The sequence below is a fragment of the Monosiga brevicollis genome, genomic scaffold (assembly GCF_000002865.3).
Source record: "Monosiga brevicollis MX1 MONBRscaffold_28 genomic scaffold, whole genome shotgun sequence".
NCBI classification, from domain to species: domain Eukaryota; class Choanoflagellata; order Craspedida; family Salpingoecidae; genus Monosiga; species Monosiga brevicollis.
Window position 1 is genome coordinate 60,924 of NW_001865065.1, and position 11,267 is coordinate 72,190.

Below are 11,267 nucleotides of genomic sequence, written 5' to 3' on the forward strand. Positions count from 1 at the left end.
TGGAGGTCCAGATGTGTATGTGTACGGTACCGTGTGAGTGAGTGTGTAGATGTGAACAGGGTGATCATGAAGGGGAGAGCTACAAGTGTGCTGCTGGTTGCCACCATGTGCACATGCCTGGGCCCCGTACAGGTGATGGCAGCCGAACCCTCGACAATAAATAGTGCGAGGCGCCGTACACATGACGGCGAGCACGGTGTGTCTGCGTCTGGTGGGAGAGGCGTGGGCAGGTGGTGTGTATGCGGGATGCGGGAAGAATGATTGGCGGGCACTCATCTACCCACCTCGGTCTGATGAGTGAAATGAGCCAGCTCAAGCTCGTGGAGCCGCAAGCAAAAAAAGCAAAAGACAAGGGGGGGTCGAGCAGCAGATGGTCACACAGGTGTGTGTGTGTGTGGGGGGGGTGGTGTGGTAGACAGGCAGACCATCATTCATCTACCGTCAAGTAGGAGGGGTGGGCGATCAACGATGTTGGGGCTTTTCCTTGGTGCTTGCCTATGTATGGGTGTACAGATTGAATCGTGTCTCTGGCTTGAAGCTCTGGGTCTGCCTCTATCTCTGGATGTATCTCCGTCTCCATCTTCATCTCTGATTCCCATATGTCTACCTCTGTGTTTGTGGTGATATCTCCAACACCATCTCTCTCCCCGTATCCACTGCTGCCTTCATCTCTATCTCTGTCCTCTTACTCCATCTTCTTCTCTGTCTCTGTGGCTGTTGTTGCTTACATCGCTCGCGCGAAGTAGTCCAAAAGGTAAGACTAACTTTATCTCTTTTGTTCGCTGTGCCCTTATCACCTTATGAATTGAAAAAAAAAATTTTCGAAAAAGAAATTTCAATCAGATTCTTTTTTTGGTCTGCTGTGGTGGCTTGGCTTGCGGGTCAGGTGGGTTGGTATGGTGCAATGAGGTCGGTATGGAGCCAAGGGGTAAACGAAAAGGGGGTACTTCAGCAACAGCAAAGGATACAACAAGAAACTGTCAAGAGCCATAGCTACAACAAAACGTCGGCCTGTCATGTCCACACGAAGAAGGATCGAATCAGGAGACTCGAGCCCCTGTTGTGACTGGGTTCGTGTGACTGTGGGGCGTTGAGGTAGCGAAACGCTCTCCAATGCCCATCCCGTGAATCTTGACATACATGCGCTCCACATCATACACCATCCCGTAGATCTAAACCAAGCTAAACCGTGGGTTTGTTGTGGCTTGTGAAGCCATCATACATTTCGCGACTCGAATTCCCATGCTTCCGCCCATCGGCATCCAACCCACCCACAGTCTCGCCCTGGTTTCCTTCTAAATTCTTGTTGGGCGGCATGATCCGCGCGCCGCGGTTGACGACACGGCCACAAACAACCGAATAACCGAAATGCGATCGTGTGAGCGAGGCCGTCTCAATCGGGAGGGGCATGGTCTGGCGGTGCAGACGACAGGCTCTGCGCGCGCCACGCACCCTCTTGTTCATCTTCTGCCCCAAAGCTGATTCTTTACATCAATGACCCAACCCCAATGTATTGGCTCGTGCGATGGGGGTTCAAATCGGCTCGTTTGGCTGCCCAACAAAAAAGGGCACACAGCCAGCAAGAACCAAAGCCCTCTTTTCACTCAGCAACGCTGGTTTCTTGCATCAAAGTGTTGATTCTCGTCACCCAGCCTTGCCTTCCTCAGATGGCTTTGGATGGGTTGATACGTGTGATGATTCCCCCTTCCCTGCTTGCTTCAAGAAACTTGCGCTGCCGCTCGGCCGCACATGCCGGCGCTGCTCGCCCTCAACAAAACAAGAAGAACGTGCTTGCACATGCCCAGCCGATCGTCACATTCGCCCTTTCTCCCTCCGAGCCGATCACGTGCATAAGCGAGTGGGCCATCCCCGCCCAACATCAACTTGACCTGGTGATGGATGAAATCAAATGACACTGACCAAACCTGCAGGATATATTTAGAACCGACCCAGTGTCCGGATCGGAGTCCTGCAGGTCGGGCGGGGCCGGTTGTTGTGGCTCAAGTCTCCCGTCCTGCGGGGGGCATGGGATGGCAATGGGATGAAGGCCAGCATACTTGACCATACAGTTTGGCGCTATTCACCAGGAAAAGGTGGGTGCCAAGATGCCTTGCGAACGAAAAAAAGTGTGGCTTGCTCGGGCCACCGCCAAATGTGAAAGCCAGCCCATAAGTAGTTTTCGTAGTAATAGTAGCAGTAGTGGTTGTACATGTAGTGAGTATTCTAGCAGTAGTGGTAGTAGTACATGTACATGTAATAGCAGTATTCGCAGTATTAGTAGCAGTAGTAGTAGCACTAGCAGCAGCATTCGTAGTAATAGCAGCAGCAATATATAATAGAGAAGTGTGAAAAAACAAGGAGCTTTCGCCCTATGAACATAAGAAATTAGCCCCCCCCGAAAGGGACTGACATGTGGTAGCAGGACTGTGAATGGCGCAACCAGTGACGATAACCCTCATCTCAGTGCATGCCAAGCTGATTTTGTCGTAGAAATAAAAGTTTTTGAAGATTTAATAAGGGCTACAATATAACTTTATGCAGATTTATCTGAAGTAAACAGCACACTTGATCGCTGTTGGGAAGTGCGTGCGCATTGACAAGAGCAGTTCTGGAGTGCGCGACAAGACGGCGCGAGATCGATCGATCGCAACCGGTAGCCGTCCCCGAGCGTGCCCGGCTTTGATCCTGGCTGCTGCTGGATTTGACGTATGTTTCGAGTTGTACCTGGCATTCATTTCTTTCCCAGCCCTGCCTTTTTCCGGGCGGGATGGGGTTGTTTGTATCTGATTTTGGATTGCTCACGGAGGCCCTGACAGCAGGACCGAACTTGCGCGATCCAATCGTGCGTTGTTGCCGTTTTCGAAGAGCGGATTACTCTCACCTTTCAAGGCTGGATGTCGGCTGTGATTGACCAACCTCTCACAATCGCCGTTAGTGTGGTACGTACTCGGGATCCTCCTCCCAATCCTTGGTTTGAGTTTGGCCAACCCCAGTCCTCATCGACCACACTTTTCCGTTGACAGACGCTCGGCGTTTTGTGCTTGGCGCTGGCCGTTTACGTCTACTACCCGACAAAAGCTGGGGCCGCGACCCGCCGACGCAAGCACGCCACTTACGCGTCCATTGCCTGATTGTTTCTACTAAGTCTTGATTTGCTCAAGCAAGCCCCAAAAAACTGATCCGCCCCTCCCTGCAACATGGCCATGCTTCTACTTCCGTTTTGGCTTGCCGATCGCCTGGCGACTCTGGCCAGCCTGGTCACCCCACCAAAAGCCACGGTATGCCATCTCAATACTTCCTCAATGACTATTCTCTCTGCCCTCAATGACACTCTCCTCTGCCCTCAATGACAACCCTCTCTGCCCTCACCTCTATCCCCTGCGCTGACCCCCAAATCACATCCCCTTCATTTGTTTCTCATCTAGGTCTATGCCGCCGTCGAGGGCGGTGGCACGAGCTGGCGCGCAGCCATCGCCGTTGGCCGACCCGACAACATTGTCGAGCGTACCACCTTTAAAACCGAAAAGCCCGAGGTGACACTCGTTGCCATCCGCAAGTGGCTTGATGCCCGAAAATATGATAGCCTTGGCATTGGTACTTTTGGTCCCATCCAACCCGATCGCTCCCACCCCCAGTACGGTTGTATCACTTCAACCCCAAAGCCCTTTTGGAAGGTTTGTCTTTGCTCCAGACAGCGCCAGCCTTGAGCACCAAAACACACGCCCGATTCTCTCACGCCCAAGAGTTGCTGAGGATCCCCCCCGCCTCCTCATGCCGTGCTGTGTTGCCGTCGACGAATCTGCCCCTCACGCTACCCTGCCTTCATGCCCCTGCTCTTCCCCTTTTAGAATGCCAAGGTGGTGCAAACGCTGTGCCCATCCGGCATTCCACATCTCTTTGATACCGATGTCAACGCCCCTGCTTATGCAGAATTCCTGGCCCTCCACGCCACCAATCCCGGCTTGACATCCCTGGCCTACATCACTGTTGGCACCGGTGTTGGCATCGGCCTGGTTATCAATGGCCAACCAGTCCACGGTCTTTTGCATCCAGAAGGTGGCCACATGCTTATTCGTCGTCAGCCCGGAGAAACCTTTGCGGGCGTTTGTCCCTTCCACAAGGACTGTGTCGAAGGCCTCGTCTCTGCCCCCGCCCTCGCTGCTCGCCGCGGCGTTTCGCAGGAAGAACTCGCCAACCTTGATGATGATGATTTCATCTGGGACGCCGCTGCGGACGCCCTAGCCAACGCCTGCGCCAACCTGCTGCTCACGGTCTCTCCCCAAGCCATCGTCATTTCCGGAGGCGTCATGCTCCGCGCTTGCCTCTTTGACAAAGTCCGCGCTCGGGTAAGCTCAACCTTTTTTCTTCCCTTCACATCCAGCCGGTTGGCACCCACACCTCACATTTGAATTACAACACTCGCCATCTCGTTATCGCCACAGACACTGGAACTGTTGGCCGGATATGTTGACGTGGAGCAGCTCTTACAACGTCCTGAAGAGGTCATCCGCCCCTCTACCTGGGGCAACAATGCCGGTACGCTCCACCCCACTCGCCAGGCTCATTGCAAAGGCCCTGCGGCTCCTCGTTAACTTCTGTCCTTCGAAATGGTTCGCAGGTATCATGGGAGCTTTGCATCTGTCCAAAACTGCGCTCGAGCGCAGTTGAGAATGGCCTCGGGTCATGTCGTGTTTGCTTGTGATCGACTGCTCGTCGATTGAGTGTGGTGTCTTCAAAGGCTTTTATGTATGGGATAGGCCCAATCGCACGCGACATTGTACTTTTTCTAAAACCTCCCAGCATCAATTTGCACCAAACCCTTTACGCGTGCCTATCCCTTTGGCGCCACCCCATTCGGGGTGCTGTCACCAAAGCCAACAAAGGAATAATATACCATAATAACCCCCCCCACCCACGCCAAAATAGCAGCCAAGCAGGTGCATTGGCTTGGAAAGTAGAGTCATGCCGTTTGTTGTCCGATGCATTGCACGGCGCGCATGTACGTGCCCGTGCTACACCAATACACATCATCAAAGGCGACCAAATCCCGACTTCCGTCGTAACATAATACCCGTACCCCTCAACCCGGTCAATCTATGTCAGTATCCCACCATCATACCATGAGCCTGGGAATTCACGCTGCCGAACAACAAGGTTGTGCCAACAACGTACCTTGGCAGGTGCTAGCACATCGGTGGCAGACGCATCTTGCGACGCGTCCTCTAGCTCTCCATCCTTGTCGGCGACAGGGGCCGCCACGCAATCACCCTCTCGCAAGACAGCATCCGCAGCCCGCACCAGGATATGGCTAGCAGACTGAAGAAGAGTAGGTGCCAGGGGTTACATAATGAATACATCTTCAGCTGCAAGCCCCCATATCCTGCGCAAGACCCCACAAATACGTACTGTGGTCTGGTTTGGAACCGTGCCAGCCAGGGCGACAGCAAATTCAAACAAGTCGTCGGTAGCCGTCACGATCGCCTAGCCATGCAACACAGTGTGTCACTTCAACATTAAAAAAAAAAGCATGAACAATCTCGTTCCGGTAACTCACAGGATAAAAGTATCCCGAGTGTGGATCAAGGCACACCACGTCCCGAGCGCAGTAGCGCAGTCGAGCCTGCATAGCCGTTTTCCACAACTCTGCAAACATACTGTGGCCGTCGTCAGGCATGAGCAAAGGCAAAGGCAATGGAAATGTGTTAGCGTTGCAAACACGGATAGCTTTTTGGAAACCGACGAATGCATAAACACAGACACTTCTCACACAAGACTTTACAAAGAGATTGAAAGAAAGGCACTGCAAGCTCGACTCACGCCTCGTCTTGGTTGGGGAGAACCCGGGCCTCTACGTCTCGCAGGTACGAAGCCGTCTCATCTGGGTAGATCACCAAAAGTGTGCCTGCTGCGTCGACATCAGCTTCCACGCGGGCTGGTATCCAAGTATCGCTGATCATGGGGTGAGTGGCCAGAACCTGTTGTCCACAGCGCGCTCATGAGATTGCTCAATTTCAGCCACGGGTACATGTGGTCTTGCACACCCACCTTGTCACCGGTTCTGCACGGGCGTTGCTCCATGGCACTGCAGAGGAAGAAGGTCTCATTGGCCTACCATCGGCAAACCATTCAGAAACAGGTGAGAGTTGAAGGGCGATGCAGAATGAATCGCGCGTTCCAGGATGAAGACTGTCAAAACCATCTGACATGCACTTGCACGCCATTGACGCAAGTGTTCCATCTGCCCCGTCTTCCAGTAACGTACCAATAAGATTTGGCGCGTAGAGCCGTATTGAGCGGGTGCGTGACCCACAAACACACCCGAGCCAAGGTAGCTCGATAAGACGGCTCGATGGAAAAGACCATCGAGGCTGTGGCGGTAGAAGACGTCTTGGCCCAGATAGGGTTCAGACATGGCCAAGTGTTGCACGTCCTGCACCGTGGCATGGACAACCCTCCATTCTCGTGGACCAGCGGCACCAAAGGGTTGATATTCAAAGCCCAAAAGGGTGTCCAACGCATGTTGATAGTGCAGCCGCGAGGGGGCTGCATATAGCAGCGTGTGTGCGTCTTCGAGCCCATCCCCCAATCCTGCCGACGTGATCAAGAGCCCCAACAACCAATAAGTAAGAGGGGGCTGAGGTCGGACAAAGATCAAAGTAGCAGGTCGAGCTTGGCAAAAACCCACCACAAAGTTGGCGCCAGGTGGGAATGGCGCCAGGCCCCTCGAGCACGACCACAAGCGCAGCGCCTCCATGAAAAACTTCGGTCAGGTGCTGCCGCGTTGTCGCATCGTGCAAATCCATATAGAGGGCTTCCACTTGCTGGCAACCCAGTCACGCGTGATGTCCCGTGTGAGCCATAAGCACCAATAATTCCCACGCATCACCAACAAACAAAACAAGCTAGGCATTTAAAAAAATCGGGGAGGACGTGAAGCAAGCAAAAGGCAAGGTGGCACAGACCGAGCGGGAAACACAGACGCGCTGGACATAGACAATGTTGAGGCCTGCTTGCTCAGCCTCGGCAAGCACCTCGCCCTCGACACCATTTTCGAGAACGGGCGGCAACAAAATGCCAAGCGTGCGTTGTTGCGTGCTCTCGCGCTCAGAACGAGTAGAAGACTGCACTGTGGGCTGCACTTGCCAAGCACGGGCGACATGGGTGTGCTGAATAGACTGCGAGGCCAGCCCAGGGGAAAGTAGCTCTGATGGTTGAGGACTGAGGGTTGGTGCCGCACCATGGGGCGAGGGGTTTGTCGCTTCAAAGCCCGTGTGTGTTGCCTCAAGCTCAGTGTTGATAAAGGACCGAGGTCCGGGCTCTGACCAGGCCAGCGTTCCCGCTGAAATGGCTGCGTCTGTTTTTGAGCTTGCTCCAATCGGCACAGCAGAGCTAGAGTCAAATGGATCGCGTTCAGTTTGCGTCGAATTGTCCAGCCAAGCATTGGAAGTTTGCGTGGTAGCCACAATAGAGCGATCCAGGAAACCGTTTGAGCCGATGTCTCCATCCGTGTCCAAAGTGGCGTCTTTGCCCATGCTTGTGGAGCGCGTCCGTAGCTCTCGCTGCACGTTTGCGTTGAGGATAGGGGTGGTGGGGGACTCGTGGGGAGGCAAACGAAGCGGCAATGTGCAATCTGGTTCCGTATCAGTGTGCTGGCCGGCTTCCCATGCCGAGTCTTGCTGTGCTTGCGTCAGAAGTCCTTCGAGCCGAGCCTGGACGCGTGCTTGGAGACTGTGTAACAGGGCATCGTGTTGTTCTGCTGTCATGGGAGCCACTTCATCAAGTGGATGCCAGTAAATATGGCTGGAGGAGGTGGGCGCAAGAGAGCACACGAATCATCAAAAGCAGCGGCCAATACATTCACGCACACTATACAATGTGATCAAAAAAAGAAAAAAAGAAAAAGAAAAACAAACAAAAAAGAAAAAAAAAAAAATTACACCAAGAACGCCGTCAAGCGCGTGGTGTGTGTGTGTGTGTGTGTGTGTGTGTGTGTGTGTGTGTGTGTGTGTGTGTGTGTGTGTGTGTGTGTGTGTGTGTGTGGCGAGAGCAACCATCACGGCTTCGGGCCTCGGGAGCGTCAGGCTTACCCGTCCATCGCTTGGCAGCCGATTTGAGTGTTGTTGAGCCCCGCCTCATGAATTTCCAGAACCCGGGCCAAGAGGTATTCGTGGGCCGTGTCAGGGCGAGGGATGAGGCAAGCATCGTTGATGGAGAGAGATCGAGCAACCATGGCCACCACCACCTTGGCTGGTGACACTTGGTACACGTGATGGTCGCCGTCAAAAATAAGCGCAACAGAGATTGCCGTTCCCGTGTTTGCACTCTTGGGCGGGCCGTTGTCCACCACGGCAGACAAGAGCCGACCAGTGAGCGGATGCTCAGCTATAACGGCTTGCTCGGCTTCAAAGTGAGTGCCGGTCACGTGGAGATGTTCATCCGAATACTGAGACACAACCAAGCTCGGCTCATGAGCTCTGAGGTTGACGGCATGAACAAGACTGCTGGAGAGCTGCCAATCTTCGTGACGTGGATCGACCATCGAGGGTGTGTGTCCCTCAGTGTCCAGATCGTCTGCGTCCGAGGCTGAGCTGGCCACGGAGGACATGCCACTCACAGCCTCGGTGGGACGGGCTGAGTTGCCTGTATAGAGGCGCGACAATTGATCCTCGATGCTTTTGACTTGCTCCAGCTCGGCAAGCATGAGTGCCATATCCGGCTCGTTCATAGCGCGGGCCAGATCCAGCAAACGTGCCTCTCGTAGTGCGGCCGGGATATGAGCAAATTGCTTTTATGATGTCACGGGCGCAAATAATTCAAGCAGTGGGAAAAAAATGAAGTGAGTGAAGGCACAAAGCACTCATGGAATGAGAAGCAAGAAAGCAAAGGAAAATCATGACGAAGCGAAGGAAAAAAATCAACGGGATCAAACAGGCGGGGCCTGACCTGGCGCTCAGCATTTGAGGCAAACGCCATGGCTACGGCTTCGAGGCGAGCCAGGTAGACTTGATAGAGGCGGCGTAGACAAGCTCGGTAGGCGCGGATATTGATGGAATGGGGTTCGACATAGACGACTTCGTCACCGCTTCTAACTTTGATGTATCGTTGCGCCTGCTTTTGGCATCACAGGGTCATCAGGGGACAGGCAAGGTCAGGGCAAGATATGCAGGGGTGGGGCTGGGTCATTGTAGGTCGGAAGTGAGGGCACCTACATGTTCAAGGGCAAGGGTGGATCCATCCATGGCAAAGCCGCGGAAAACGCAATCACAGGTGGCAACTTGAAAGAGTGTCAAACCCAAGGCTTTGAGCGAGCGCTGGCGCAGCCAGCGTTTAGTCTTGACGGTGGGCAGAAGTTCCCGATCAAGACTGGCGATGCGAACAGAAAGCTTGCGCCAGGTGGCCCCAGTCATAGGACCCTGGTCTTTACCACGGGTGGCGCTTTGTGGTCGAGGCGGTGTTGAAGCTTGGTGGGCTGAGGCTGATCGGTTCATACCACGATACGCTGATTGAGGCCGCGCAATGGTGTGCGGTCCGCCGGGCAAATGGGCAGAAGAGGCATTGGCATTGGCACTGGACGGACGAGTACGTGTCCTGGAGCGGGACCCGTGGCGCACCGGGGCCACCTGATCGACGCGGAGTGTGACCAAGGTGGCGAGTTGTTCTAGACAGGCCTTTGAGGTGGGCGATGGCTCACCAACAAAGGTCACGCGCACGCGAAGGCGATATGTGTGGGCCGCCTCCTGAATGTGGAGGCAAAGAGCGGTGTCTTTGAGCGGGGCACCACAGCTCTCGGCGTCAAGAATGAGGTGAAGACGCTGGCGTCGGCCTTCACCCAGCACGGTCAAAAGTTGCTCAGCCAGATCAAAGGGGGCAGCTTGCCAATGAGCTTGCAACCAAGCACCAGCATCACGCAGATGGTGAGTTTGAGCGGGGACTGAGTGGCGTTGCCACCACTCGCCACCAGGGGCAAGGGCGTTGAGCAATTCCTCGGGCTGGATCTAAAGGATGAGTCACGTCACGAGACGAGGTAAGAGCAATGCAGTCGATCTGATTCCGGACAAGACCGGGCCACAGCGCCAAGCGGTGATGAGGTTTGCCAGCGGGAGAGGAGAAGCAAACCTTTGCGCGAAGGGCCTGTTGAAAGGCACGGAGGTCTGGGGCGCCGTGTGGTGAAGCCAGTCGGCCCGAAAGGACGTTGACGGCATGAGCCTGGTTATTATTTTATTCATAAAATGAGCGGGGCACGAGAACGCGTTGAGCCAGACAACACATGATGAAGGAGAGCGCGAGGTGACTTGGGGCAAACAAAAAGAGAGGTAGGGTCTCAAAATCAAGGCAGCCAAGCTGATCTGGTCAGTGATTCAATGGTGGGCGCAGCGATGAGCAGACCTTGGCCATGGCGCGTCCTTGCGCTGCCTCCACAGTCTTGACAAAGCGCTCAAGTCCCGTTTAGCGGCCGATCATCCTTCTCTTTCGCTTGCGTACAAGAGCTTCCACGACACCTTCAGGGCATGCACTCACCCCCTCACCAATGCCACCACAACCACCCCCACACCCGCGATCGATCCCTTCCTCCCGTCCCCGCCGAGCTCAACCTCCAGCGCGACACAGCTCAACGAAGAAGCGCGCGCGCGCACGAGAGAGAGAGAGAGAGATGGAAAATTTTTTTAATTTTCATGTGTGTGTGTGTGTGTGTGTGTGTGTGTGTGTGTGTGTGCGTGTTTGTTGATTGTGATCGGAGACACTTTTTCACCTGTTCATCGAGACAACTTCGGTCACGTACCAAGTGTCATCCCTTATGGTTTTACCGTTGAGATTCGTTCTTCCGTTACAATTTCCGTTGCATTTTCCTTCTCCTCAACGGTGAGTCCCCACCCTTCCTCATTCCTCGCATGCGCTGCCATTTATTGATGCGTGAACCATCTCACCTTGCCTTTCTTTTCTTTGCGTGCAGCCATTATGGCGACTCCTTCTCCGGTGTCTTGTGCAATCTGCAACATGCTTGTCTCGGATTCCAATGAGCAACGCCATGTTCAAACGCACCATTCCACTCCACCCGATCTCCGCCGCCCTTCCGAGTGCTTTCCTTCTCTGAACTGGATTGACTGTCCTGCGCCAGGATGTGTGTGCTCAATGCGCAAGGGCGATCCGCTGATGGCGCACTACATTGAAAGCCATCCTGTACATGCCAACGAAAATTTGACCACCTTTTTTCCCAGCGCTGTTTGCTGCGACTGCGGCCACTGGTCCTTTAATCGCGTCTGCGCCAA

General features: G+C 54.2%; 2 protein-coding genes across 2 annotated transcripts; one reads left to right on the forward strand and one right to left on the reverse strand.

Moving 5' to 3' along the window:
• Positions 1-2,616: 2,616 nt before the first annotated feature.
• MONBRDRAFT_33963 (uncharacterized protein) lies at positions 2,617-4,668 on the forward strand (the record flags this gene model as incomplete). The annotated part of the gene is made up of 7 exons (XM_001749067.1): positions 2,617-2,706; positions 2,807-2,939; positions 3,024-3,278; positions 3,426-3,674; positions 3,849-4,346; positions 4,443-4,536; positions 4,619-4,668. The coding sequence occupies exons 3-7, from the start codon at positions 3,198-3,200 to the stop codon at positions 4,666-4,668; spliced, it is 972 nt and encodes a 323-aa protein (XP_001749119.1). The 5' UTR covers positions 2,617-2,706; positions 2,807-2,939; positions 3,024-3,197.
• Positions 4,669-5,094: 426 nt separating this feature from the next.
• MONBRDRAFT_28652 (uncharacterized protein) lies at positions 5,095-10,997 on the reverse strand (the record flags this gene model as incomplete). The annotated part of the gene is made up of 13 exons (XM_001749155.1): positions 5,095-5,316; positions 5,407-5,481; positions 5,555-5,654; positions 5,818-5,975; positions 6,046-6,108; positions 6,263-6,588; positions 6,686-6,821; positions 6,963-7,800; positions 8,088-8,752; positions 8,944-9,108; positions 9,210-9,995; positions 10,117-10,206; positions 10,926-10,997. The coding sequence occupies 13 exons, from the start codon at positions 10,995-10,997 to the stop codon at positions 5,095-5,097; spliced, it is 3,696 nt and encodes a 1,231-aa protein (XP_001749207.1).
• Positions 10,998-11,267: the final 270 nt, after the last annotated feature.